At 36.6% G+C, this 27,865-nt stretch overlaps 1 protein-coding gene across 1 annotated transcript in view; it reads left to right on the top strand.

Annotated features, from left to right (window-relative positions):
* Positions 1-27,865, top strand: part of LOC106066601 (protein suppressor 2 of zeste-like) — a 56,225-nt gene that overhangs the window by 21,566 nt on the left and 6,794 nt on the right. The window contains exons 2-9 of the mRNA XM_013225672.2: positions 16,821-17,472; positions 19,035-19,131; positions 19,272-19,327; positions 19,809-19,853; positions 21,753-21,858; positions 25,937-25,961; positions 26,346-26,444; positions 27,589-27,669. Coding sequence (XP_013081126.2) covers positions 17,361-17,472; positions 19,035-19,131; positions 19,272-19,327; positions 19,809-19,853; positions 21,753-21,858; positions 25,937-25,961; positions 26,346-26,444; positions 27,589-27,669 — 621 coding nt within the window. The 5' untranslated portion in view covers positions 16,821-17,360. The remainder of the gene's footprint in view (positions 1-16,820; positions 17,473-19,034; positions 19,132-19,271; positions 19,328-19,808; positions 19,854-21,752; positions 21,859-25,936; positions 25,962-26,345; positions 26,445-27,588; positions 27,670-27,865) is intronic.

Below are 27,865 nucleotides of genomic sequence, written 5' to 3'. Positions count from 1 at the left end.
ATTGGTGGACTAATCAGAACCTGAACTTCTGTATAGCTCGAGTTTGTAATCGTACTTGTATTTGTAATCGTGTGTGTTCTTCTATTCTAGTCTGTTAGTAATGACCCTTCTGGTATTGTGTTATTGTGTGTGTTATAGATCAATGGTGCTTTATCGGAATGAAGCTTTGTGTATAAGGTTATGAGTTGATTCCTTGTATTTCAACGGTTGTGGTTGATAGGTTGTACTTCATAGTCTTTGATATTCATGCTGAAAATGTTGAAACCTGGGAATCGAACACATCTTATAAAGTTTGGTTTCCGTTAAATTTAAGTTCTTCGGTTCGGTTCGGTCTAATCTAAAGATCGGGCTCGGTTTGATATTAAAAAATTAGATAATAGCCAAACTAAGTCCATGTAATAAGGTTTAAATAAATGTATTAATTAAAACACTTTAACTTGAAACTTCATATACATACACAAAAAAAATATAATAAAATGTGCAACGTACTAGCCATGGCGATTTCCATCATTCCAATTCCAAATTGCTGCAGTCACAAACTAGGAAGCAGTAAATGTGATGACAATGATCTGACGTTGAACCCAGATAAAAGTTAACAGTCATGGCTGTATTTTGTATTTGAGAAATGCCCACATTTCTAATGTTTCTGGGTTTAGCCTGGCCCCGCGATCGCTCATTGTCACCCCACACCCTGAAAAATACCCTTTCACTGGCAATACTTGTAGTAGGAATAACCCACAACGTTTTAACAATCGATGCCTTCGCGGGGATGTTCAAAACATTATTTTCTTTCTAAATTCTCAAGACAGTTCTCAAGAACTGTGCTAGATATTTGTCAAGTTCATGTCTCGTGTCAGCATTAGACACGTGAGTCACAGCTGTCTCAAAGTCTGTGGCATTTCACGTCTTGAGAGTACATTAATATGATTCAGGGTCAACTTATTCTTTTTGGAAAGAGGCTGTTGAACCGACTGATGGAATCCACCCGAGTGCTTTGATAGCACCTGGTGTGTTGAAGAAGAGTTAGTCCTGTCTACCATATTTACACATTTCAATTAACAAAGTCACTATCACAAATTACAAATATTTTAAACATGTCTCAATAAGTGAAACCGTTGACTTTTACTCCGTTAGCCCCATAGATTGCAAGGTCTGAAAGGGATACTTTACTTTTTTACAATAACAAGAAGTGTTGAAAGCTGGTACAAAGGATGAATCATATTTTGTTTCGTCCAAGTTGGACAGATAAACTACCATTCTGCTTATGACAGAGTTCTTGTTCCTGATTTTTTTTTCTGCTTGGCACTTCTTTTGAAATCTTGGTCATATCGGGAACTAAATCAGCACCATGGGGTTTTAGAGCCTTTTCAACAGCTATGTGTTATGACCCACACGGCCCATACTAATAGTTAACTGAAACAATCCTATACTCTTGCTTCTACTTCAAAGTTAAAGACAATAAATGTTGTTCCTATGATATGAAATGTATTTTATGGATGTGCTTATTGCAAATTTTGATTCAGTTCGTTTAAATTAAGGATAGTTCGTTCGGCTCAGTTCGTACCTATCCGTTTTAAAGTTCCAGTTTGGTTCGGTTCGGTTGTGAGGCTCAGTTCTGGTTCGGCTCGTTTCCCATCTCTACTTTTTATCTGCCTGAGTAGACCATTTCGGGGGCCGAGTTTGTAGACCACTTCGGGGGCCGAGTTTGTGTCTTCACACAAACTGTCTTAGTAACCTTGTTCTCTTTTCAAAGTCCAATGATTTAATTCAAGAATGCATTTTGGAATATATTGCGTACTGTGGTCTAATTATAGCACTGCGAGGCCATGGTTACTATAAATAGATACCAATGACAACTCCCTTGTAGCTGCATGTCCTCGTGGAGTTGTATGTGAAGAGATCTACAGAATGGGCGCTGTCTTTTGACCCAGTGACTTTGATTGACCTCTTGGCCTTAGCATGGCCACTTTATTACGTCGTGTCTCAACGTTGGTAAAAGGTCGTCTTACAAACATCTGCGCGTGCTAGTGTGTGTGTGTTTAGGCTATTTATTGTGTATGTGTTAAACACACTGTATTGTATCAACTCAGCAGAAGTGGATTTAATGTTTGTATTAGAAATAACATTTTATTAGAAGAAATACATCTTACAGTACATGTGTGTATTCATTTGATGTTTTTCTTTTTAAATTTATTCATTGTATATTAATGTGTGTGTTTACATTTGGAAAAAAAAAAGCAGCTATACTAAAATACTGCTGACGCATGTTGGAAGTATATTAAAGCTTATATTTTATGGCAGTTGTCACTTTTGCCAGCTTATTAAGTTTACGTGAAACGCGAACGTCTGTCTTTCTTAGGGTAAAAACCACTAGATCTCGTAGCATTGATCACCTTCGCCTGACGCTTAGTTGGGTCTCCACACATGATCTCGTGACCATCTCTTTTCATTCGTCTCTGTCTTTTGCCCTGATCAGAGTCGCTTTCAATCCATTCTTTAATATTGTCTTCTCATTGCTTTGTTTTCACTGTCTGCCTCTCCTTCTTTTACCTGGTAGGGCCTACTGTTCTCTGCAGAAAATTCTTTGCGAGCCATGTGCATCTCGTCGTAAGCCTGCGGTTGAACTGTTTTGGATTTCCTCATTTGTGATGCGATCTTTATAGGGGATACTTCGATTCCTTCCTTGCACCTCGATTCCATGTCCAGGATCCTTCTATCCAATTCTGCAGTTAGCGCCCAAGATTCGCAACCATACAAGAAAGTCGCCATGACCAAAGAGCGTATCAGTATCGAGATCTATGCCTTTGTCTTTCAAAATTGTCTTAACCTCTGCAAGTGGTGCTGTGTCATTGTGGCTAGTCATTCAGGTCTTTTCCCTTCGTCTGACAGACGTGTGATAACGTTATAACAAATGTAAATCTAAATCTGTATCAAAGGAAACGTGAACATAAAATTCGATCGCAGAGATTTGGAAGGAGAAGCTTGAATAGGTTTGTACCACATTGTCATTAACTCCTTGACCTCACAGCTTTTCTGGTTTCGAACCCTGGCTAAAACGATAAGCTTTCATATTTAGTGTTCTGTATCTTTCATTTTATTTCATTTTATGTTTCATTCTCCCTTTCTTTCGCCTTCCCTTTCTCTCTCCTTCCCATTCTCTCTCCTTCCCTTTCTCTGTCCTTCCCTTTCTCTCTCCTTCCCTTTCTCTTTCCCCTTTCCTTCTCTTCTTCCTTTTGTCTCTCTCTCTTACACATGTCCACATATCTTTCTCCTGCTTTGATTTCGACATTGTTATAGCACGAGTCAACAAGAGCTATTGCTTGTCTGTTTCGTTATTATTCATTCTTGGAAGTCTTTGTATTGTGCAATAACAGCGTCTCTTGTGACTAGTCTAGTCTATCAATAACACCCTCTCTTGTGACTAGTCTAGTCTATCAATAACACCTCTCTGGTGACTATTCTAGTCTATCAATAACACCCTCTCTTGTGACTATTCTAGTCTATCAATAACACCCTCTCTTGTGACTAGTCTAGTCTATCAATAACACCTCTCTGGTGACTATTCTAGTCTATCAATAACACCCTCTCTTGTGACTATTCTAGTCTATCAATAACACCCTTTCTTGTGACTATTCTAGTCTATCAATAACACCTCTCTTGTGACTATTCTAGTCTATCAATAACACCTCTTTTGTGACTATTCTAGTCTATCAATAACACCTCCCTTGTGACTATTCTAGTCTATCAATAACACCCTCTCGTGTGACTATTCTAGTCTATCAATGCACCAATCTTCCACTAATGACCTTTTATATTTTGTACTGAAGTCTCTATGCAATCTTACACTTTGCTCTAACAATTCTGCAATGAAGACTTTCTCTGTATACTATTATGGAACTGGACTAAATGTTTATTGATGATAATAAACGGAAGTTGTCACAAGATCACTTAAAGATTATGGAATTTTATATGTCTATGAAACCTGAGACCAACCTATTCTACCACATTTCCCATCCATGGAGGCCACACTTTGCTAGATGTTCTGCGCCGTTTTCCAAATCGATGTTGCGCATTTCTTCCGTGTTTTTTTTTTTTTTAAATTAGTTCTCAGTTTTATAAATCGCAGTCTTTTTAGATCTTCTACTATCTACTTAAGAAGTCACTTGCTCCTAAATCTCCCTGTCAGTAACTGTAAACCTGAACCTGGTCTTTGAATTGTTTCCTCGTCTTTCTCCTTTTCGCTTATTTCAACCAATACCCCACCCAAAGCAGATCTTTATTTCATGTTCTAATGGCTGCCCACATCATTGGGACATCATATTAAGTTGTCTAGTCTTAACCTTTGTATGCCTTTAACGGGGGTGAAATCAACTTTCCTAGACAAGCAATAACAGTCTTAGCAGCTTTCTCTCTACTACCCAGGTGTTATACTCTAGTCCCGCACTGAACTCAATTGACGCGTTGTTTTCATACACGGAAATATAAATTGTTCATATGTTTTATTTTCACACTCTATCTATATCTATTTGTAACGTGACTGGAACTTGAGTCAGAAGCTAAACGACTAAACATGCACGCACCCACACGCTCTCTCTCTCTCTCTCTCTCTCTCTCTCTCACACACACACACAGTCTAACACTTGATATGAATCATATCCGCATTACTATTCAAACCTATGACAAATCTATTCAACTCGACTCGTAGGTTGGCTCGGGAAATATGACGTCACTCCTGACTAGATTATTTAAACTGTATGAGCTACCGCTACAGTGGCGGAGGAAAGAGTAGGGCGTGAGGGAAGGTCACTCCATCGATAGCCTATGTCAGGGGCGTAGACACTTTTCTTTTCTCCAGGGTATTTCATTTTTAAAGCTGGGCGGAAACTAGTTGTGACATTTCTAAAAACATTCAAAGTTAAATTATTAGAAAAATTAGAGCTATTTACAGGTGAAGATAATACAATATAAGTAATAAACTAATTAGAGCTATTCACAGGTGAAGATAATACAACATAAGTAATAAACTAATTAGAGCTATTCACAGGTGAAGATAATACAACATAAGTAATAAACTAATTAGAGCTATTTATAGGTGAAGATAATCCAACATAAGTAATAGACAAATTAGAGCTATTTACAGGTGAAGATAATACAACATAAGTAATAAACTAATTAGAGCTATTCACAGGTGAAGATAATCCAACATAAGTAATAAACAAATTAGAGCTATTCGCAGGTGAAGATAATCCAACATAAGAAATAGACTTTTTTACAAATCTTCTATCAACTCACTTTGTCTGTCTGTCTAGTAAAATGTTTGTACACGTTATTTCTCCCACACCCAATCTCGGATCAAGCTTACAATTACAATTATTTCTTTTACCCGACAATAGAAAAATCAATAAAAAAAAATTAACCAATTAGTTAATTAACTATTGGTAATTAATTATTTTGTTTGGTTCAAAATTTGGAATAAATTGTTAATTGTGACCATATTTTGTATCCAAAAGACGTATACAAATAAACGAATTGATTTGGCTATTAAATATCAACTGCTCTCACCACAAGACACATCAGGCTTAGAAAAATTAGTTGATCTTGTACGGATCTGTTTGGCCATATCTTGTATGGATCTGTATGGATCTGTTTGGCCATATCTTGTATGGATCTGTTTGGCCATATCTTGTATGGATCTGTTTGGCCATATCTTGTATGGATCTGTTTGGCCATATCTTGTATGGATCTGTTTGGCCATATCTTGTATGGATATTTATGGATCTGTTTGGCCATATCCCTCAAATACAAGAAAACGCACTGCATTGGAACTGCCAATCGAAATAAGAAAATAGTGCAATTTAAAACAAAATACTTAAAACTTTTATATTGAGTGATGTCGCCTCATTATTCTGAACCAATCATGTAATTAATTTATAATAGATCTGTACTAACAATACTAAATTTGTGCTATTGGAAATATTTTTGTTACCATATCTTTGTTTAGCGCAACTTTCATTCTGACAGCCTGCTCAGTGTGCTATGATCCAATCACTTCCGTGGAACAGGGGGGGGGGGGTATCTGGGAGAAGGTTTTCGTGCTGCCTTTTCAAAAGCAATTTTTAAAAAAAAAGCAAGTTGCTTGAGTCTGAATTTAAACTCGAGCCTCAATGATGGAAGGCCGACATGTTTACCACTGAGCTATTAAAGTACTTTATAAAAGTTGAAAGTTTTATAGTAAGCTTACAATTGTTAACAAACGATCCAATTCTATTCACAAGACCTATATGCCCTTAGCTTAGTGTATTTTATATATTAAACAAAATAAATTAATCACGACTAAACCAATTGGTTAATTTTAAAAAAAATGGATTCATGTGTTGTCATCGACAATGAATAATCGTGCAAAGAAAGACACTAACATTTGGGGCTAGCTGACTATGAACTGAACTGAATGCGTTGAAAGGCATACATTACATGCTTATGGAAATGGATAGTAGTTTTATTCAAAGCTGTTTGATTTATTCACCAGTACAACCGAGGAATTAACAAGCGGAAACACATGCAACGAGAGTGACAGTATCACTGTTTGAAATGGTGTCTAGGAAGTGTTTTCTTTGTTAAAGACCTCTAGTAATTCTAAATATCAGAGGAGCAGTTTCGGTGAAGGACTGCTGAAATAAGTGATGCAATGTCTGCTAATGTGGGTCCTTATTAAACCCTGTCCATCACGTGTATGTGGTACATTCAACGAAGACTTGGAATCATTAGAATAGTAAATAGTTTCTTCTTTCAGAAAGGTCTTTCATAGAGATGTCAATGTTTATCTAATTAGGAGGGAACTGATTAGCATGCACCACAGCGTATTTAGTTATTATATCCCTTGACACTTTTGAAAAGAGGCAAACATCTTTTTGATGCATTTATAGTCACAATAAATCAAACTTACACCAGTATTAATAATTTGCATAATTTCACTCTCTGTAAACGATGTTGCGTAATACTGTCATAAAGTCTTTATATAAACTAGCAGCATGTGAATGTCACTAGCAGTTTTTATTGAAAGAATTCCCATTAAAATGAAAAACTATAAGCCAATTAGTTGTAGATGAAAATCTAAACTACTTTTATATAGTCCAGTTCGTGGGTAAAATAAACAAGTTACATCCTTGGCGCCAAATTGCACGCCACACCCCCCCCCCTCCTTAAAAAGAACCAGCTAGTGATTGACAACTCCCAAGATAACAAAACTATCACTCCCCCCCCCCTCCTTCAGCTGTACTCATCTGGCGCCCAATCAGACATTCCTGGCATAAATATTACTCACAAATGGAACTATTTATTTTTAAGTAGAAAAGATATTTTGTTTTGGAACTAGTTCATGTTACGGCTGTACCAAATACACATAAAGCTATTGATTAGAAATACAAAGTTTCAATTTAGTCGGGCTCAAAGTTCAACGCATTTCAATATTTGGTGTTATCGTTTTATTGTTACTTTTTAATGAGTTCAATCCAAAGCCTTTGTAATTTTTTAAAAAGACTGCGTATTAATTTTATTTGCACCCCAGGGGAAGGGTGTTAGGTGACCTAACAACTAACAACTTTTCTAAAATTCCTTAAAATATTTGCTTTCATATAATTCTACGACTGCTTTAAGACGATTATCAGAGACTTAAACTAGTTTTGCGGCTATTTACTCAGCTAAACAGTGGCGTAGCTAGGGTGGGGAGAGAGGGGGAAATTTTGATAATCCCCCGGCCCTCCCCTTGAGGTGCCCCCATATGAGTGTTTTTTACAATTAATATTAAATATTACGCAAAATGCAGGGGCCCCCAAAGAGTTAAAGCCCCCCCCCCCCGTGCCCCCAAATGATGGCAAATTTCTAGCTACGCCACTGCAGCTAAACGAGCTTTTGAAAGTTTTATTTCATTGTCGCTGCCCTGGCACTCCAATGAAATGCAACACTCTATTTTTATGTAATCTAAAAGAGTTACTCGTTTGTTAAAATGAATTACGCACATGCCTACAAACAACTTTAGAATGAGCGTTAAAAGTCACTTTGTTTTATTCAGTATCTATGTGGGATCTACATTAACTTTAATTAACAAGATTACAAATGAATTCGACAAATATCTACTTTCTGATCTACAACGTCAGGTCTATGTTTAGATAATAATGACCTCATATTGATTAACTGACATGTAAGTTTTTGTTTAATGCAAATGTGGGAGTACTATTGACCCACAAGTGCCGCCTACAAGTTTCAGTGTAACACGAACTCCTATAGTCTCTTTGTTAGTAAAAAAAAAAAAGTCCACAAATGTAAGGTTGTGTAAAAAGAAAATGTACTTCTTATTGGCTCTATCAGTCTCTGACCGAAAGAGTTTCTATCTCAAGAGTGCTGGAGGATGCAACTTGTTACTTTGGAAGCGAATCTTGTAAAACTTGATGGGAGGAAAAGATAATGGGTCACAATCTCGTCTCAAGGTAATTGATTGGATGGTGTAAAGTACTGTAGCACCACAATGCTGTGGCCAAACAGTACGAAACAAACGCTATTTAATTGCTGTGGCATGTCTTCCGAGGCCAGTTTAATAAGATTTCAATTAGAACAAAAAAAAATCTATTTAAAATGAACATCACACTAAAACGTTTTAATTTGGTCCTTTTATTGACAGGACCGATTGGATAGGACTCTTTTTCGTGGCCGTTTAGACGCAAATTAAAAAAAAAATCTCTGCAATAGACACAGTACGTGCTTAATGAATCAATATTTTGTTTTTTTCTTTTCTTTAGTTGTTTATATGACTTAGTCCTCATCTAGAGTGGGAACAGTTGACCTTATCTTATCTTATATATTACAGACGTTACTTCAGAAAAAGATCATTACGTCCTACGCATTTCATGTGCCAATCTAGTCATGCATGTTAATTAAGGACTTAAACTCTGCTAAGTCGTTGTTTTTCCTGGCTGATTCAGGCAACCCATTCCATTCTCTAATGGCACCAAGGAAGAATGAGCACTTGTAAGAATTTGTTCTGGCATATGGAATAAAAAATGTGTCTCTACCTTTATGTCTCTCTTAGTATTCATTAGGTTTTGTTTTCCTATATGTAAGGTTTGTCTTATAGCTACTTTACTTTGTATTCTTCTGTCCTGAAGTGTTTCTAAGTTCAGTGATTTTCTAATGGTGTTACTCTAATCAAATTGGAATATCCGCTAAACTCGGTCTGATATTATAAAGAAACTACACCGAGTGCTTTAAAAAAAAATAGTTTAATGAATGTTTAATTCATTTGAATATTGACAAACTAATATGTCCTAAAATTAATGACTATTATTTGAATTTAAAAAAAAAACTTTAAAAAAATAAACTATTCTTGTTAAGATATTTACTTTTTAAAAAAAAAACAAATTTCCAGATGTTTAAATTTTACGGCGTAGTTTTTTTTTTCCTAATAATTATGCTCCCCCCACCCTTTCCCTCCCTCTATCTCTCTCTGCGCTGTATCTTGCCTCTCGTGCCCCCACTTCTGCACACAGTTCAGGTCATTACGAGGTCGCTGCATTCTGAAGCGTTAAATCAGGTTACGTGCGGATGAAGTGTGCCGATTGGATGGGACTGGGTGGGAGAGGGCAGTTATTGCACACGGGGGTGGGGGGGGGGAGGCCGCGTGTGTGTTTGTCTGGGCAGGCGTGTGTGAGCATGAGAGAGGAAGGTTGGAGTGAGTTAAGAGAGTTAATGCCTTTCAAAAACAACTGTTGTATGTGTGAGTACTGAGTAGTGTGTGTGTACAAATCACGATAATGTTAAACGTCAGCTTTTGGGATCAACTGATTTAAGTCTGATTTAGGTAATAGGATGTTTGAATATTTTGTGCCCCATTTGGCGCTCTTAGACTGGGAAGATATTTATTTTAAGCGGGTTACAATTAGCGCGATAACAGGAAACACACGATAGACTGTATTGCCTAATGATAAAAAGTATATTGTGCTACCTAATGACAGACAATAGACTGCCTTGTCTAATGACAGACAATAGACTGCACTGCCTTATGACAGACAATAGACTGCACTGCCTAATGGCAGACAAAAGACTGCACTGCCTTATGACAGACAATAGACTGCACTGCCTAATGATAGACAATAGACTGCATTGCCTAATGACAGACATTAGACTGCACTGCCTAATGATAGACAATAGACTGCATTGCCTAATGATAAACAAGCTGTTAGCTTTGCCATGCGTGTGTGTGTGTTTTCAAATCTACTAACTTAGATATCTTTAGTAACATATAGTTGGGTTATTTTTTTTTATAAAGTACAGAACTCAAAAGAACAAAAGACTGCATTTTAAGTTGACTAGAATCGGATACTTTTGGAAACAGTAAGTAGGAGTGTACAGAAGGTGACGTTCTAAAACATTCCCTTCAGCCTGCACTCAGTATTTTGAAAGTGATGATTGACTCGTGCGGTACCGTCGTTCACAGTAGCGCAGAAGTCTGAGAACAACAGGTAGTCGTAGCTTTATTTCGGACTTTCCATCTGCTGGACTGGCTGACCACCAGAGCCCAGTCTGCCCAAATACACCAACCACCCATGTTGACATGAATACCTTGAATGACTGTGATACATGACATATTACACAGTGGCGGCACCTGAGGGTTGTTAAAACAATGAATAGTATTACTGTGAATGACTGTGATACATAACATATTACACAGTGGCGGCACCTGAGGGTTGTTAGGACAATGAATAGTATTACTGTGAATGACTGTGATACATGACATATTACACAGTGGCGGCACCTGAGGGTTGTTAAAACAATGAATAGTATTACTGTGAATGACTGTGATACATAACATATTACACAGTGGCAGCACCTGAGGGTTGTTAGGATAATGAATAGTATTACTGTGAATGACTGTGATACATAACATAATACACAGTGGCGGCACCTGAGGGTTGTTAGGACAATGAATAGTATTACTGTGAATGACTGTGATACATAACATAATACACAGTGGCGGCACCTGAGGGTTGTTAGGACAATGAATAGTATTACTGTGAATGACTGTGATACATAACATATTACACAGTGGCGGCACCTGAGGGTTGTTAGGACAATGAATAGTATTACTGTGAATGACTGTGATACATAACATATTACACAGTGGCGGCACCTGAGGGTTGTTAGGACAATGAATAGTATTACTGTGAATGACTGTGATACATAACATATTACACCGTGGCGGCACCTGAGGGTTGTTAGGACAATGAATAGTATTACTGTGAATGACTGTGATACATAACATATTACACAGTGGCGGCACCTGAGGGTTGTTAGGACAATGAATAGTATTACTGTGAATGACTGTGATACATGACATAATACACAGTGGCGGCACCTGAGGGTTGTTAGGACAATGAATAGTGTTACTGTGAATGACTGTGATACATAACATATTACACAGTGGCGGCACCTGAGGGTTGTTAGGACAATGAATAGTATTACTGTGAATGACTGTGATACATAACATATTACACAGTGGCGGCACCTGAGGGTTGTTAGGACAATGAATAGTATTACTGTGAATGACTGTGATACATAACATATTACACAGTGGCGGCACCTGAGGGTTGTTAGGACAATGAATAGTATTACTGTGAATGACTGTGATACATGACATAATACACAGTGGCGGCACCTGAGGGTTGTTAGGACAATGAATAGTGTTACTGTGAATGACTGTGATACATAACATATTACACAGTGGCGGCACCTGAGGGTTGTTAGGACAATGAATAGTATTACTGTGAATGACTGTGATACATAACATATTACACAGTGGCGGCACCTGAGGGTTGTTAGGACAATGAATAGTATTACTGTGAATGACTGTGATACATAACATAATACACAGTGGCGGCACCTGAGGGTTGTTAGGACAATGAATAGTGTTACTGTGAATGACTGTGATACATAACATATTACACAGTGGCGGCACCTGAGGGTTGTTAGGACAATGAATAGTGTTACTGTGAATGACTGTGATACATAACATATTACACAGTGGCGGCACCTGAGGGTTGTTAGGACAATGAATAGTATTACTGTGAATGACTGTGATACATAACATATTACACCGTGGCGGCACCTGAGGGTTGTTAGGACAATGAATAGTATTACTGTGAATGACTGTGATACATAACATATTACACAGTGGCGGCACCTGAGGGTTGTTAGGACAATGAATAGTATTACTGTGAATGACTGTGATACATAACATAATACACAGTGGCGGCACCTGAGGGTTGTTAGGACAATGAATAGTGTTACTGTGAATGACTGTGATACATAACATATTACACAGTGGCGGCACCTGAGGGTTGTTAGGACAATGAATAGTATTACTGTGAATGACTGTGATACATAACATATTACACAGTGGCGGCACCTGAGGGTTGTTAGGACAATGAATAGTGTTACTGTGAATGACTGTGATACATAACATAATACACAGTGGCGGCACCTGAGGGTTGTTAGGACAATGAATAGTGTTACTGTGAATGACTGTGATACATGACATATTACACAGTGGCGGCACCTGAGGGTTGTTAGGACAATGAATAGTATTACTGTGAATGACTGTGATACATGACATATTACACAGTGGCGGCACCTGAGGGTTGTTAGGACAATGAATAGTATTACTGTGAATGACTGTGATACATGACATATTACACAGTGGCGGCACCTGAGGGTTGTTAGGACAATGAATAGTATTACTGTGAATGACTGTGATACATGACATATTACACAGTGGCGGCACCTGAGGGTTGTTAGGACAATGAATAGTGTTACTGTGAATGACTGTGATACATAACATATTACACAGTGGCGGCACCTGAGGGTTGTTAGGACAATGAATAGTGTTACTGTGAATGACTGTGATACATGACATATTACACAGTGGCGGCACCTGAGGGTTGTTAGGACAATGAATAGTATTACTGTGAATGACTGTGATACATGACATATTACACAGTGGCGGCACCTGAGGGTTGTTAGGACAATGAATAGTATTACTGTGAATGACTGTGATACATGACATATTACACAGTGGCGGCACCTGAGGGTTGTTAGGACAATGAATAGTATTACTGTGAATGACTGTGATACATGACATATTACACAGTGGCGGCACCTGAGGGTTGTTAGGACAATGAATAGTGTTAATGTGAATGAGACTGTCGTCTAAAAGCAAGACGAAGACAGGGGTGTTAGAGACAATACACGAGGCTACTCCAATACACGAGGCTACTCCAATACACGAGGCTACTCCAATACACGAGGCTACTCCAATACACGAGGCTACTCCAAGAAAATAAATGTTTATATCAATGATTCACATCCACAATACAAGACGACTTTCACAGCTAGACGTATGTTTGGACCTCTGACTAGATTACACTTGATTTCATAGACATCCCCAATTCTCCACCATTTAACCTGGTAGTGATAATCTAGAGAGTCTAACTGGTCCTCTGTTTACTCTAACGGAGAAAAAACAAAAAAACAAATAACACTTATCTGCTTTCGCATCGGCGATACTTTTTTGGTCAGTGTCGGGTCCATACTTTTCTCTCGCTAACGTCTGTCTGTCCCGGCGGCAAGGCTCATAATAATAATAATTTAATTTATTGGCATTGAATGTAGGCTCAATGCGCCGTGATAACATTACACACATAAATAACAGAGCTAAAATGACAAACTAATCTAAAAAGGTTTTGAACAGATGTACGTCTCCTATCAAGTAAGTTACTCTTGACTGGTGGATTCTACTGGATTCTGGTTACGTACAAAATGGCTCTGTCCGCGGCGAAAGTTGTAGCTAAAGTTGCAATAGCCTTGAAGAAGGTCATGTTTGACTGCGTTCTACGTTTAATTTGTTGGTTCAATCAAGGACGAGCCGTCCACTTAAGTTGTCACAAGACGCTAGCAGTGTGCTGGCGCCTTTTTCAACTGGTCGTTGTCTATGTTTAATCACTGAGGCCCGACTGTTGACTCTGGAACTATAGTGATTTGATTCTGTCACAATTTTACTGCTCTGATCGTAGCTTTGGTGTATTTTGTTAATAACGTACACATTTAGCACAGGACACCATAGTGCTATTTCAAAAATGTTATGTAGAACTCATAGACATATATATATATATATAGACTGGACGATAAAGTAAAAATTATTATGGGAAACATTTGGGAAAAGATAAGTTTGTATGAGTTATACAGCAGTTATGAGCAGTGTAAAATTAAAAGTATTTATAGTTGTTGTTTTTTTCAGTCATAACCTATATAATTGATCGAACCCCTTCTGTATTATTATATCTCTAATCGTGCCTAATTATAAATAGTTTTAAATACTAGATTTAGATCTAGTATATATAAATACTATAGTAAAAAAAAAATACTACTCTTACTAGTACTATACTACTATACTATACTATAAACTATAATTGTAAAATGTATAGTCTAGTCTATAGTTAGTATATAAATAGTCTAGGACTAGATTCAAGATTGTCACTAGATCTATAATCTATACTTATACTAGATCTAGTCTATAGTCTGCATGCATAGATGATAGACTGACTAGTTTAATAGTTAGTAGTAAAAAGTATGAAAAGTATTAGACCTAGTTATTACAAATATTAGTCATATTTATTAGATTTAGATCTATCAATATTAAATTAGTCACAGTCACAGTGATACTGAATTATTCTGACTTACTGAAACTAAAAGTTAATGTGTATAATATTCAATTTTTTTTCAACCTTTAGAATTTATCCTTGGCCTATCGTACTACGATCATTAGAGCACGTTCTGCTCATTTTCTTTGACTTTTTTGACTAAAAACTAATTCCAACAATTTGAATCGATAAGACGACCGCCATACATTAATAAAGAAGCCATGTCAACAAACATAGATCCACATCACAAACCTATATATATTTGCCTATGTCTATGATTATGAAACAAAGGCAAAATATTGGGAATATGGCAGTTTTGTACTTTTCAAAACTAAAGATCATAATTATATATTGGCTGAAATGTTAGTCCTAGAATTTATAGCTCAATTGCCGCCATTTTTTTTTCACATAGATAGAGTACATAAAACATATTTGACTTCCCCCAAATAAAAATAACATCCTACTTCCAGTCTATATTTATTTATGTCTATGGTAGAACTTTATTAAACTTGTTGAATCATCCAAAAATATTAAACATCTATGAAAAACTAAGAAATATAAATGACTGATCAAATAAATGGGTCGTATTAGACTTTGTTTTAGAATCAAGTAAAAATACTCTTTAAGTTAATGGTAAAAATATCAACTTTAAAATATCAGAAAATCAGAGGCTGGCTATGAGGGAGGTAGAGAGGCTGGTTATGAAGGAGGTAGAGAGGCTGGTTATGAGGGAGGTAGAGAGGCTGGTTATGAAGGAGGTATTGTCTTTTAAAAAAAAAACATTTATTCTATTTTGCTTTCTTGTTTACAATACTTCTATTCAAGTCACACTTTCGGAGTGGAACCTGGGCAAAGGATAGGTGAACGCGATTCACGAAAAAAGGCTCTAACGAGTTTCCAGAAATTTTACAGTTGATGTATATTGTTGGTGAATGACTAGCTCGTGGGCTACACTAGGAAAATTCTAGTTTGACCTTTACAATTTTTTAAAATATAAAAAGAAAATACTTTAAATTTGGCTAGAGAACTAGAAAATCTTTATCTTGAACAGACTCCTCGGGTATTTCCGCATGTAGCCCTTATTCTTTCAAGAGTTTAATAAAGTAATGTTCAGGAACATTTTGCGTATCGTCTTCAAAGTCTGGATCTAAAGGACTCATCATTAGAGTATTATAAAGTGTAGTAGAGCTATACATTCGCACAAGCAGGTTTTTTTTTATCGGGAGAGAGGTTGATAATGGGGAGCGGGTATACAATTTTTCCTTTTTTTCAACACCTCTTTCATTAGTTATCAACAGAAAAACAAAAATCTTGATAAGTTTTAAAAATGAAAATATTGTCTTTAAAAAAAATATTTTTGTTCCAGGGAAAAAAAAACAAAGTTAGGAACAAAACATTGAAAGTAACATTGAACAACTTATAAAATAAATCACCACGAATAGTAGAACTGCACCCAAACCATTGTCTAGCCCAGATACCCTGTTAGAGCTGCATACCTAGTAAGCCTGAATGGAACATTTCCTAGCCCTCCCCAAAGATATGATGTCCAAGTGTTTTACTTCTCCCAAAGTCAGTGTAAGGTCAAGATGGTCATCTACTGGAAATATAAACTTTAACAAATCTTTGGCCAACTGATGTCAGCTTTAAGTATCTGGAATGATGTCCTGAAACTACAATTCACAGAACGAATAGGTCGTGGGTTTTTACATGCCTGAAACTTACCGTTAAATAACTTTTCATATTTTGCGACTTTTAATTTGATTTGAAACTTTTTAATGATTCAGAATAATAACTACATAATTGAAGTGAATTGTGGATCAAATATTAGCGCCTACAAGACTGACATACCTTGTAACTAATTCAAAGCCATAACGTAACGTGGAAATACGTTCTGAGTACAAAGGCAAATGTAACATAGTGTTCTTTTTTTTAACGCAGATCTATTTTTATAGCTCCATTTGTTTGAAAGAACATTTTAATTTTATTTTAAAAATATATTCAATGTCAAAGTAAAATGTTACATTTACTAGAACATTCCATCAAATAACTTGTTACTCTAGTGGTTTATTTTCTCAGGTGACGAAGCGAAAGCCTTGATGTACTTTTAAAGAATGACCATGGCTCTTGGACTTATCACCTGGAGACTCGGCCCCGTCTTGTTTTGAATGTTTGTTTTGAAGACATTTCTCTCCATGCAACTACAGCAAAATGTGATCTGAGCAACACACGCTGTCTTACTTGTCAACAGTAACCATTTGCGGTTGTCATGGCAACCACGGAGCGGTGACGTCACTGCCCAGAAATAGAAAGTCTTTTTTTTTTATAGAGGGAAAATATTTCAACCCACTTTTTTTTTTTTTTTTTTAAAGTTGTCGACTTTATCTTCCAAGAGAGTGACATTTCAAAACAAAACAAAATTGAATCTTGGAAATGAATCTATTTTTAGACTCTCGACTTAAGTGTTCAATAATGTGGGCGATAGCTTGAAAAAGCAATGTCCATTGGTCCTTTGGAGTTTAAAGCCAACAACGCCAAAGATACAAATTGCTATCCTGGGTTGTGGAGGGATGCTGATCGTGAGGGTGGTCTAGAGCTCACCACAAAGTCCTGAGAAAAATGTACGGATCCAAACGTGTTCTCGTCCGGGACTTGAACCCGCACATTTTATGTGCACTGTGTGGTGGCTATCTGATCCAGGCAACGACTGTAATCGAGTGCCTTCATTCATGTAAGTCTGTATGTCATTTTGTCTGTAAAGTTTTTTTTTTATTTTTTTTTTTTTTTTTAATTTGTAGGTCGTGTGAGAAACGTTTATAATCTAAAGTCTGTATTACAATTGTCAGTCAAGTTTATTTTCTTAAAGTCTGTATTTCATGTGCCAAAAATGTTTAGAGTTAAATGTCTGTACGCCATGTGTCAGAAACGCTTAAAGTCTGTCTCTTGGCATGATGTAACATGTCTGGTCACTGATAACTTGTCTTCTACTAAAGTCTGTCTCTTGGCATGATGTAACATGTCTGGTCACCTACAATATGTCTTCTACTAAAGTCTGTCTCTTGGCATGATGTAACATGTCTGGTCACCTACAACCTTTCTTCTACTAAAGTCTGTTCTTGGCATGATGTAACATGTCTGGTCACCTACAACCTTTCTTCTACTAAAGTCTGTCTCTTGGCATGATGTAACATGTCTGGTCACCTACAACCTGTCTTCTACTAAAGTCTGTTCTTGGCATGATGTAACATGTCTGGTCACCTACAACCTTTCTTCTACTAAAGTCTGTTCTTGGCATGATGTAACATGTCTGGTCACCTACAACCTTTCTTCTACTAAAGTCTGTTCTTGGCATGATGTAACATGTCTGGTCACCTACAACCTTTCTTCTACTAAAGTCTGTTCTTGGCATGATGTAACATGTCTGGTCACCTACAACCTTTCTTCTACTAAAGTCTGTCTCTTGGCATGATGTAACATGTCTGGTCACCTACAACCTGTCTTCTACTAAGTCTGTCTCTTTGCATGATGTAACATGTCTGGTCACCTACAACCTTTCTTCTACTAAAGTCTGTCTCTTGGCATGATGTAACATGTCTGGTCACCTACAACCTTTCTTCTACTAAAGTCTGTCTCTTGGCATGATGTAACATGTCTGGTCACCTACAACCTTTCTTCTACTTAAGTCTGTCTCTTTGCATGATGTAACAAGTCTGGTCACCTACAACATGTCTTCTACTAAGTCTGTTCTTGGCATGATGTAACATGTCTGGTCACCTACAACCTGTCTTCTACAAAAAAAAGGGGGGGGGGGACTAAGGGAACACTATTTATACGAAATTCAAATCACTAAATGTGTAGGGAAGGGGAGAGACTCTAATCCTATTCTCAGTTTTTTTTTTAAAATATTTTTGCTAATGACGCTCCGCGGACCATATAATATACATTCACGCCCGCCATAGCCAGCTACGGGGTATGGGGGGGGGGGGAGGTGTGACATTGGAGGCACCTGAGCAAGTACGTCTGTAATGGGCTTGCACATCGTTATAGTATACGTGTGCTTAGCAAGACGTCTTGTAGCGGCCCCCCCCAGAACAGCATTATAAAAAAATTAGATCTAGTTTAATAGGCTTTAATATTTACAGTTAGAATTTATGGGATTTTTTAGTTTTAAATATGTATTATAAGTCGATCTATATCTAATATATTTTAAACTTCATTGATTAAATAGTATATTATTTTAATAACTTTGTAACCCTAAATATGTGTAAATATTTGTGCTGACTACCTCTCCAGTTTGTCGGACGTGTATAGTGAAGTTCTTAGAAACAAGCAAAGTTTGTCCGATCTGTGATGCTCAGATACACAAGACACGGCCTTTACTTAATATCAGGTACGTCATACTGACTGGGCCAATCCAGAGTGAATGTAGGCCTTCGTCTGTCCTGTCATGAACATTTGAGCAAACAAATTTCTCGTTCTTATGTTATCTTGTTTGGGATTTTTACTCAATTCTTTTTGTTTTGTTCCCAGACCTGATCAGACGCTACAGAGTTTGGTTTACAAGCTCGTACCTGGACTTTTTCAAGGTAATACTTTAATAGTTTGTCACTTTTGAGGGTTAGGGTTTGTGTTTCCCAATTGTATTTGTCTGTTTGTTTTTAATTTCGACAAAAGTAATATTAGAGTATTGGGACAAATCCTGTTTGTAAAGATTGAGCTGTATACACCTAGTAAAGTATTCTCAATAGAGTAAGGAAAAAAACAACAGTTGTAATATTCTCATTATGCTGGCCACACAATCGTTTTGTATACTTCTTCCCTAAGCAACGTATACTTAATTTAAACTTGTTCTTCCCTTAAAATGTATGTCGCTCTCTTTTTGCCTTGCCATTTTTATCGTCATTTTATATAGATTGCTCATCCAATGAACAAGACAAGATATATTTTTGAACAGTTTAATATGTATTCTAGAACAGGTCAATGTATACTTGCATGTCTCGTGATGTGGTTGTTATTAATTTCTTTGGATGTGAGAGTAGGTAAATATGAAGTTTCTTTCTCTTTCAGATGAAATGAGACGTCGCCGGGAATTCCATGCAACACTTTCAGAAAGTAAGACATTTTTTAAAGTAATAAATCAGATAATGAGCATTTGTTATACATGTTGATGTTATATATGTTAATGCTATATTTGTTAATGTTATATATGTTAATGTTGTATATGTTAATGTTATACATGTTAATGTTATACATGTTAATGTTACATATGCTAATGTTATATATGTTAATGTTATAACCTACGTCCCCAACCAAGCGAGCCCTACAATTTTCTTCCCGGTTTCGGCAGAGTGTATTAGATTAGATTTGAATCCATGTAAAATCGTACCTCACACAATACTTGGTTGTTCCGTTCAATTTCTTTTGTCTGTTTCTGAAATTTAATTTCGAGATAAATTTAAACGTGAATGTTGACTTAGAGTATATTTAGTAAATATTTGGGGTAAATGGAAGTTACTGATGAGTAATATGTTTCTACTTGATACGTTAGCCCAGACAAGGGCCAGATGTTTGGAAATGTAATTTTATTGTAGGACAATAACATATATTAGCACGTCGAGTACCTATACATTTCTATATTAAAAAATATTTGGTGAAAGAGAAATTGTAAAATTGTATTGCAATATTTGTCACTTCAAAGCGTAATGGTGACAAACGTAAAAGCTAATACAGTGGATGCGGGCCATACAGATAGACAGTTTGTATCTGTACTGTCTGTCCCTCTGTCTTGGTCAGAACGGCCATACAGATAGACAGGGGAAAGTTTGTATCTGTACTGTCTGTCCCTCTGTCTTGGTCAGAACGGCCATACAGATAGACAGGGGAAAGTTTGTATCTGTACTGTCTGTCCCTCTGTCATGGTCAGACCGGCCATACAGATAGACAGGGGAATGTTTGTATCTGTACTGTCTGTCGCTCTGTCATGGTCAGAACGGAAAAACAACTAAAAGCGCTTTTGTTAATGTAATCATCACATGTATTCAGCTCGAAATGAGTGCAACGGCTACTTTTGGACTTTTTATTTCAAAGTTTATTTATGTATGCGTACAAAAAAACTAAAATTTACAAACGTTAAAAAAAGCTTTGTATTAATTACTAACTGTAATTCTAACATCGTTACAAAAGTGATAGACTCCTATTAAGTCAAGTAATAATATTTTCTGTCTCCTAAAAGTTAATGTTTAGGTCGCTGTTATCAAAACGATGTCAATTTTGTGTTTAAACTTTGGTATGAGCACGACTGACCAACAGGAGACGACTACAAGTTTGCGTTTAAAAGAGATCCCAATGGACCTAATTCACCAATCGTAAATAAACATATTTAGCCACGTCATAATATTGATAAAACAATAAAAATAAATACCTATCACGTGACAGCCACGATGGATGACATACTTTGTATAGAAGATATAGAGAATCACGTGGCTAAATGTTGTTTGTTTACGATTGGTGAATGAGGTCCATTGTCATAATGTTTTTAAAATATGACCTTAAAAAGTCACGTTTGTGTAGTGTTAATACTTTATGTACCGTAGTAGGGGTCGCCTACGAGTTTGGGGATTGTGTTGTTTGTTTTTTAGATCAAACTTTGGCGCCAGTTGCAGGGAAAAAATGTAGCAATCTGTTCTAAATGGACCTCATTCACCAATCGTAAACAAACAACATTTAGCCACGTGATAATATTGATAAAACAACGAAAAAAAAACGTATCACGTGACAGCCTGTGTGTATTACGTTATTTGTATAGAAGAGACAGAGAATCACGTGGCTGAATGTTGTTTGTTTACGATTGGTGAATGAGGTCCATTAAAATCACGAGCTCCGATAGTTTTTTTTCTGTAAGACCTTATTGCTCATTGAAGTGTACTATTAAATCCAAATTGTGACTTTGTATGAATTTGAAAAGTAATGTCTATCCTGCAGCCTGAATAGTGGTTTGCCTTATGCTTGTAGGTGACCTTGAGGACCTGACCTTAGAGGAGAGGGGAGAGGCCAAACTCGAGAGAGAGTACAAACAAGGAGATGACCATGTCAGTTTGATACTACAGATGGCTTATAGGTAGGGGCTTTACTACTTCCTACACCATAGGTAGATGTATTGTGATTAGTAGTGTACATTAAGTTCTTTAGCAAGGATTAGTTTATTAAATACATTTGTAAAGCATTTAAACAAATGAATGAATTGAATCAAGTGCTGAATATATTGGTTTCCATAATCTTGATTTTCGTGATAGCTCCCTGTAAAAAGTCATGTTTCAGTTACTTGTTTAAGCTTGTGACTAAATGTGTCACATAGACAGTTTGGGCGTACACTCTGTTCACATTTGTAGTGGAGAGTTCGCATTTCAAAAAGTATTCAAACAAATTTAAAGGTGCATGGTCCCCCTTCCCATACACACACACACACACACACACTTTTATCAAAATCAACTTTCTAAACATGTGCGTCTTCCTTACTCCCTTGAAATCTTTATGACATAGACATTGGTCTGCTGCTCTGCTGTCCAAGTTTAAGATTTTTTAAAAACATTTACACCATAACTAAAATATATTACTTACAAAGTGTATAAACCCAGCATTCTGTTATAGGAAATGTATCAAACCCAGCATTCTGTTATAAACCGGGAAATGTGTCAAACCCAGCATTCTGTTATAAACCGGGAAATGTGTCAAACCCAGCATTCTGTTATAAACCGGGAAATGTGTCAAACCCATCATTCTGTTATAAACCGGGAAATGTGTCAAACCCAGCATTCTGTTATATGTATCGGACAATGTGAGAAATTTAAATAATAATAATCGTTATTGTCCGTACACCATAAATGTCCTCGCCATGTCATAGAGCAGCTGATTGGACCAGAAGTGAAGGTACACTTAAGGACTAATGATCAGTACACTTCAGGACTAAACTTACAGAAAGAAAGAGACTATACAAAATAGAATCTTAAAGTACGGACCAAGAAAGACAAAGTAAATATCTAAACCAATGGTGTTTTTTTTTCAAAAACAATGAATTCCAAAAGCAAATCAAGTCTAGCGTCCTGCATTACGTTTTGATGTTTCACTGTTTCTTCTGGTATAAGTATCAGTTCAATTCTTCTTGTTCCCTTTGTAATAGTTCTTTTAAAATTTTAGAGACCATTTTGTCTGTTGTTCTAGTCATTACTTAGGAAGTCTAAACAGCTTGTAGTTGTTGTTTTTTGGTGGAGGGGGGGGGGGAGAGATTTCTTACCCCATTCAAAGGACATAAGAGCTGATAACGTTTTTCAAGGAAATGGGTTTTCATTGCCTGCAACATCTTTATGCCCCCCCCCCCCCAGAAATGAAATCCCTGCAGTGTGTGTGTGTGTGGGGGGGGGGTCGATATTTAGTGACTGATTTTTAGCGGCCCCCGTTAGGGGAAAAAGCCGCTATTATTAGGTTTGTGCAAAATGTCTGTCTGTCCGTCTGTCACACTCAGATCTCGAAAACTAGAAGAGATATGAAAAATATTATTTCATCATTAAATGCGGCTTGAAAAGTTTAGGTGCAACGGCTACTTTTGGTTTTCTAAAAGCAAACCTTTTAATTTATAAAATTAATTATGCAAGCGATTTTTTCATAAAAATACACCAATTCTAAAACAATTACGTAAATGTAAGGGAGGCAATGTTACAATCTATACTATACGGTACAATGTGAGATGTATGTATGTATGTGACTTATAGACATCAAAACCGCTTGACCAATCTTGATAAAACTTGGCAGGAATGTTTCTTGGGTACCAACTTAGACCGTAGTGTATGTATTGTAGCCCTAAAACAAACTTAAGATCCTAAAAAAAAAATAAAGTTGTCCGACTCTATTACAGCTATAGTATTTTATGGATCTAGGCCATGTCTACAATGTTGACATGAGAAATGATCGAAAGGATTTAGACCTAGATCTAATTTTAAGAAATACACTTTGCGCAGATAGTTTTTTACTTTGACACATGAAAATACAAAAGAAGATCCATTGATTTCATTATATAATAAAATTAACCTTCAATTTTGTGTTTCAAAAGCATTTTTTACATAAATTAGTTCCTTATATCTGTGACTACAGATTTCCTGACGAACATTCTTTCATTAGACAATACCGTAATGAATCGCGAACTAAAAATTAATTCGTTTAATTGTTTACTTAATAATCCCATCCCTAGATCTAAAACTCTAATTCAACTCTAAGATGATAAAACTTCTCTTCGCTCAGATAGTTTTATACTTTAACACATAAACATATTAATTAAAGTCCATTCATTTCATATTTTGATCAAAAAAACATTCAAATTTGGTTTTCTAAAGCTACATTCGTTTACGAAAGCTGCGAAGCCGAGTTAAAGGCCTAGATCTATATTCATTCATGAATCGCGAACTAAAAATTAATTCGTTTAATTGTTTACTTAATAATCCCATCCCTAGATCTAAAACTCTAATTCAACACTAAGATGATAAAACTTCTCTTCGCACAGATAGTTTTATACTTTAACACATGAACATATTAATTAAAGTTCATTCACTTCATATTTTGATCAAAAAAACATTCAAATTTGGTGTTGTTGTTTTTTTTAAAGACTACATTCGTTTACGAAAGCTGCGAAGCCGAGTTGAGATAGGCCTAGATCTATATTCATTCATGAATCGCGAACTAAAAATTATTTCGTTTAATTGTTCACTTTATAATCCCATTCATTTAACAAAGCTATCGCTCTTTTCGTTTTAAATAGATATGAATGTATCGGCTTCGGGTAAACCCATTTTAGCAAAACTAATTTTATTTTCGTCATGTTCTCCGACAAAATGAATTACTCATAATAAGAGTTGCGATGACATGGAGGCCATTACAAGGAAAGCGTAAACAGGAACATCCTAGTACAACTCGGCGCCACACTTTCATGGAGGTCACCAGAGCATGTCTGAAGAGGCTTCAGACATTGCCAGTTACAGATTTTTCTGGAAACAGCTTGCCGCCAAATGCGTCGAACGGCGCGGAGGACCTAAGTCAGTAAGAATAGCACATTAGGTTTTTGAAATAAAACTTTTGAATAGCATGGTAATGCACTGTAGATACCTCAGAATATGCTTTTTGTTGGCTTTCATTACCGGAAATAGTGCTTGACTGCGGGTTCGGAAGCCAAGCTCTTTACCACTCTGCCACCACCTTCTGAAGTGCCGTCCTAAAAGAAGATTGCTATGTCCTAGGCGTATTCACGTTAACCTAGTCGTGCGTGGTAGAGACAGCGGCTAAATGTGCTGTCAAAAATAAATTCTTATGATTGTGACTTGAACAACAGATTTAGGATTGGGAGGTAAATGGGGGTGGGGGAGACTGTAGCAGTGTATCCTGGGACAGACTCTGTAGCAGTGTATCCTGGGACAGACTCTGTAGCAGTGTATCCTGGGACAGACTCTGTAGCAGTGTATCCTGGGACAGACTCTGTAGCAGTGTATCCTGGGACAGACTCTGTAGCAGTGTATCCTGGGACAGACTCTGTAGCAGTGTATCCTGGGACAGACTCTGTAGCAGTGTATCCTGATACAGACTCTGTAGCAGTGTATCCTGGGACAGACTCTGTAGCAGTGTATCCTGGGACAGACTCTGTAGCAGTGTATCCTGGGACAGACTCTGTAGCAGTGTATCCTGGGACAGACTCTGTAGCAGTGTATCCTGGGACAGACTCTGTAGCAGTGTATCCTGGGACAGACTCTGTAGCAGTGTATCCTGGGACAGACTCTGTAGCAGTGTATCCTGGGACAGACTCTGTAGCAGTGTATCCTGGGACAGACTCTGTAGCAGTGTATCCTGGGACAGACTCTGTAGCAGTGTATCCTGGGACAGACTCTGTAGCAGTGTATCCTGGGACAGATGATTTTCTCCTTGTAAAGAAAGACCGTGCCCGTAAATTTTTTTTCCATGTCTATCAGCTCTAGGATCTCAACTTCTTAGTCCTATACTTCCATGTTACATTCTCCTAGTGAGTGCTGTTATTGATTTGTAAATGGATACTTTTGTTATTTTGTTACATTCTCCTAGTGAGTGCTGTTATTGATGTGTAAATTGATACTTTTGTTACTTTGTTATGTTTTCTAGTTGGTGACGTTTTCTTTATGTTTCAGGAAGGAGACCAGAAAACCGTTCAAAGTAAGTAGTTCGTTATATCTCAGTCCACAACTTTTGTTTCAGAAGTCCGCAAACTAGCGACTAGAACTTACTAGCCCAAACCATCTCCATAACACATGCCATTCTAAACGACTGCCCAATCTGGACATGGATGACGTACAAACTAGGAAGTCACTACCTGTATAGATGAGAGACAGCCTTGGTACTCAATAAAAACTTCATCTCTAGTTTGTCTTTATAAAACTACTTTGAATGAATCGTACTAATTGTAGTCAGTATCATATTTTAATTTAGTTTGCTATAGCCTAGAGCCAAAGCCGCCTTCTCCACCAACGCAACATTGTAACTTACTCCTGATCTACTTTACTTTCAATTAGTCAAAGCTTGTCCTTTGTATATTATAAGGTCAAAGATACTCGCTATCTGCTGTGTCCATCTGAAGTGACCGTCAGACACTTGAAGCGCTTCCTCAAAGCTAAATTTGAATTGGGCGAAAACTTGAAGGTTGGTTCGACTTCGTGTTTGTTCATATTATGTTGACTTTGTATTTGTTCATATTATGTTGACTTTGTATTTGTTCATATTATGTTGACTTTGTATTTGTTCATATTATGTTGACTTTGTATTTGTTCATATTATGTTGACTTTGTATTTGTTCATATTATGTTGACTTTGTATTTGTTCATATTATGTTGACTTTGTATTTGTTCATATTATGTTGACTTTGTATTTGTTCATATTATGTTGACTTTGTATTTGTTCATATTATGTTGACTTTGTATTTGTTCATATTATGTTGACTTTGTATTTGTTCATATAACAGTGTTGACTTTGTATTTGTTCATATAACAGTGTTGACTTTGTATTTGTTCATATTATGTTGACTTTGCATTTGTTCATATAACAGTGTTGACTTTGTAGTGACGTTTTGGCGCCGCCGTTTGGCGCCGCCGTTTTGGCGACGGGACGTTTTGGCGACGGGACGTTTTTGCGCGAGATATCATTTGACGATAATTTAATAAGCACTTAGCTTTTTTTTTAATGAACACTTGAATTCCAGCGACTTAAGCAAATAACCATAGTGTCTATGTATACTTACAATATTTGGAGAAACATGGTACATGTATATGATGTATTCTATTTGTACTTATTATTAGCAAGTGTTTGGTATGTATGGAGCTGGAGATACCTTACAGTTATTAAATAAACCAATGTTAATGTAAACAAATAATTGCATCAATTTTTAGTCTATCATTGTTTCATTTTGTTTTTAATTTTAAAGTAATATCTTAAAAAACGTTTTTGAAAATAAAAGTGTGCCTCTTAATAAACACACATACACAAGCCAAAATGTTTATTAAAGAAAATGATGTGAAAAACAAACACACATTTACATTTAGTACGTGAAAAATATGTCTTAACACAAACACTCATGCAAAACATAGATATGAATAATTCTTTTAAAAGAAATAATACAATAAACGTACATAATGTATTTCGCGCCAAAGCGTCCCGTCGCCAAAACGTCCTTCGCGCCAAAACGGCGGCGCCAAAACGTCCTGCTTCGGTTCATATTATAGAGCTTGTATACCAGACAACTAAGAATCGAAAGCTTATTGCTTGTTTCTGTTTGTATGTTTCCTCCCAGATTGAAATGTTCAGGGGAGGTGAAGAGCTGACTGACGACTTGATGTTACAAGACATTGCCTTGATCTACTCCTGGCGTGCTGTAAGGCTCACTTTGTCGTGTGTTTTTTTGTATAGCTCAACAATGAATCATTTGATGTACTTAATATTAATTGACCTGTAATTCAGAGTTCAAATTATTTTTGAAGATTTTGTGTATGCAATTAATTTATTAATAGGTTAGTTAATAATTATTCAAAAATAAAAAAAATTAAAAAAATAAAAAAAAAAAATGATTA

The sequence above is a fragment of the Biomphalaria glabrata genome, chromosome 1, assembly GCF_947242115.1.
Source record: "Biomphalaria glabrata chromosome 1, xgBioGlab47.1, whole genome shotgun sequence".
In the NCBI taxonomy this organism is placed as follows: domain Eukaryota; kingdom Metazoa; phylum Mollusca; class Gastropoda; family Planorbidae; genus Biomphalaria; species Biomphalaria glabrata.
This window is presented reverse-complemented; position numbering and strand designations above follow the sequence as displayed.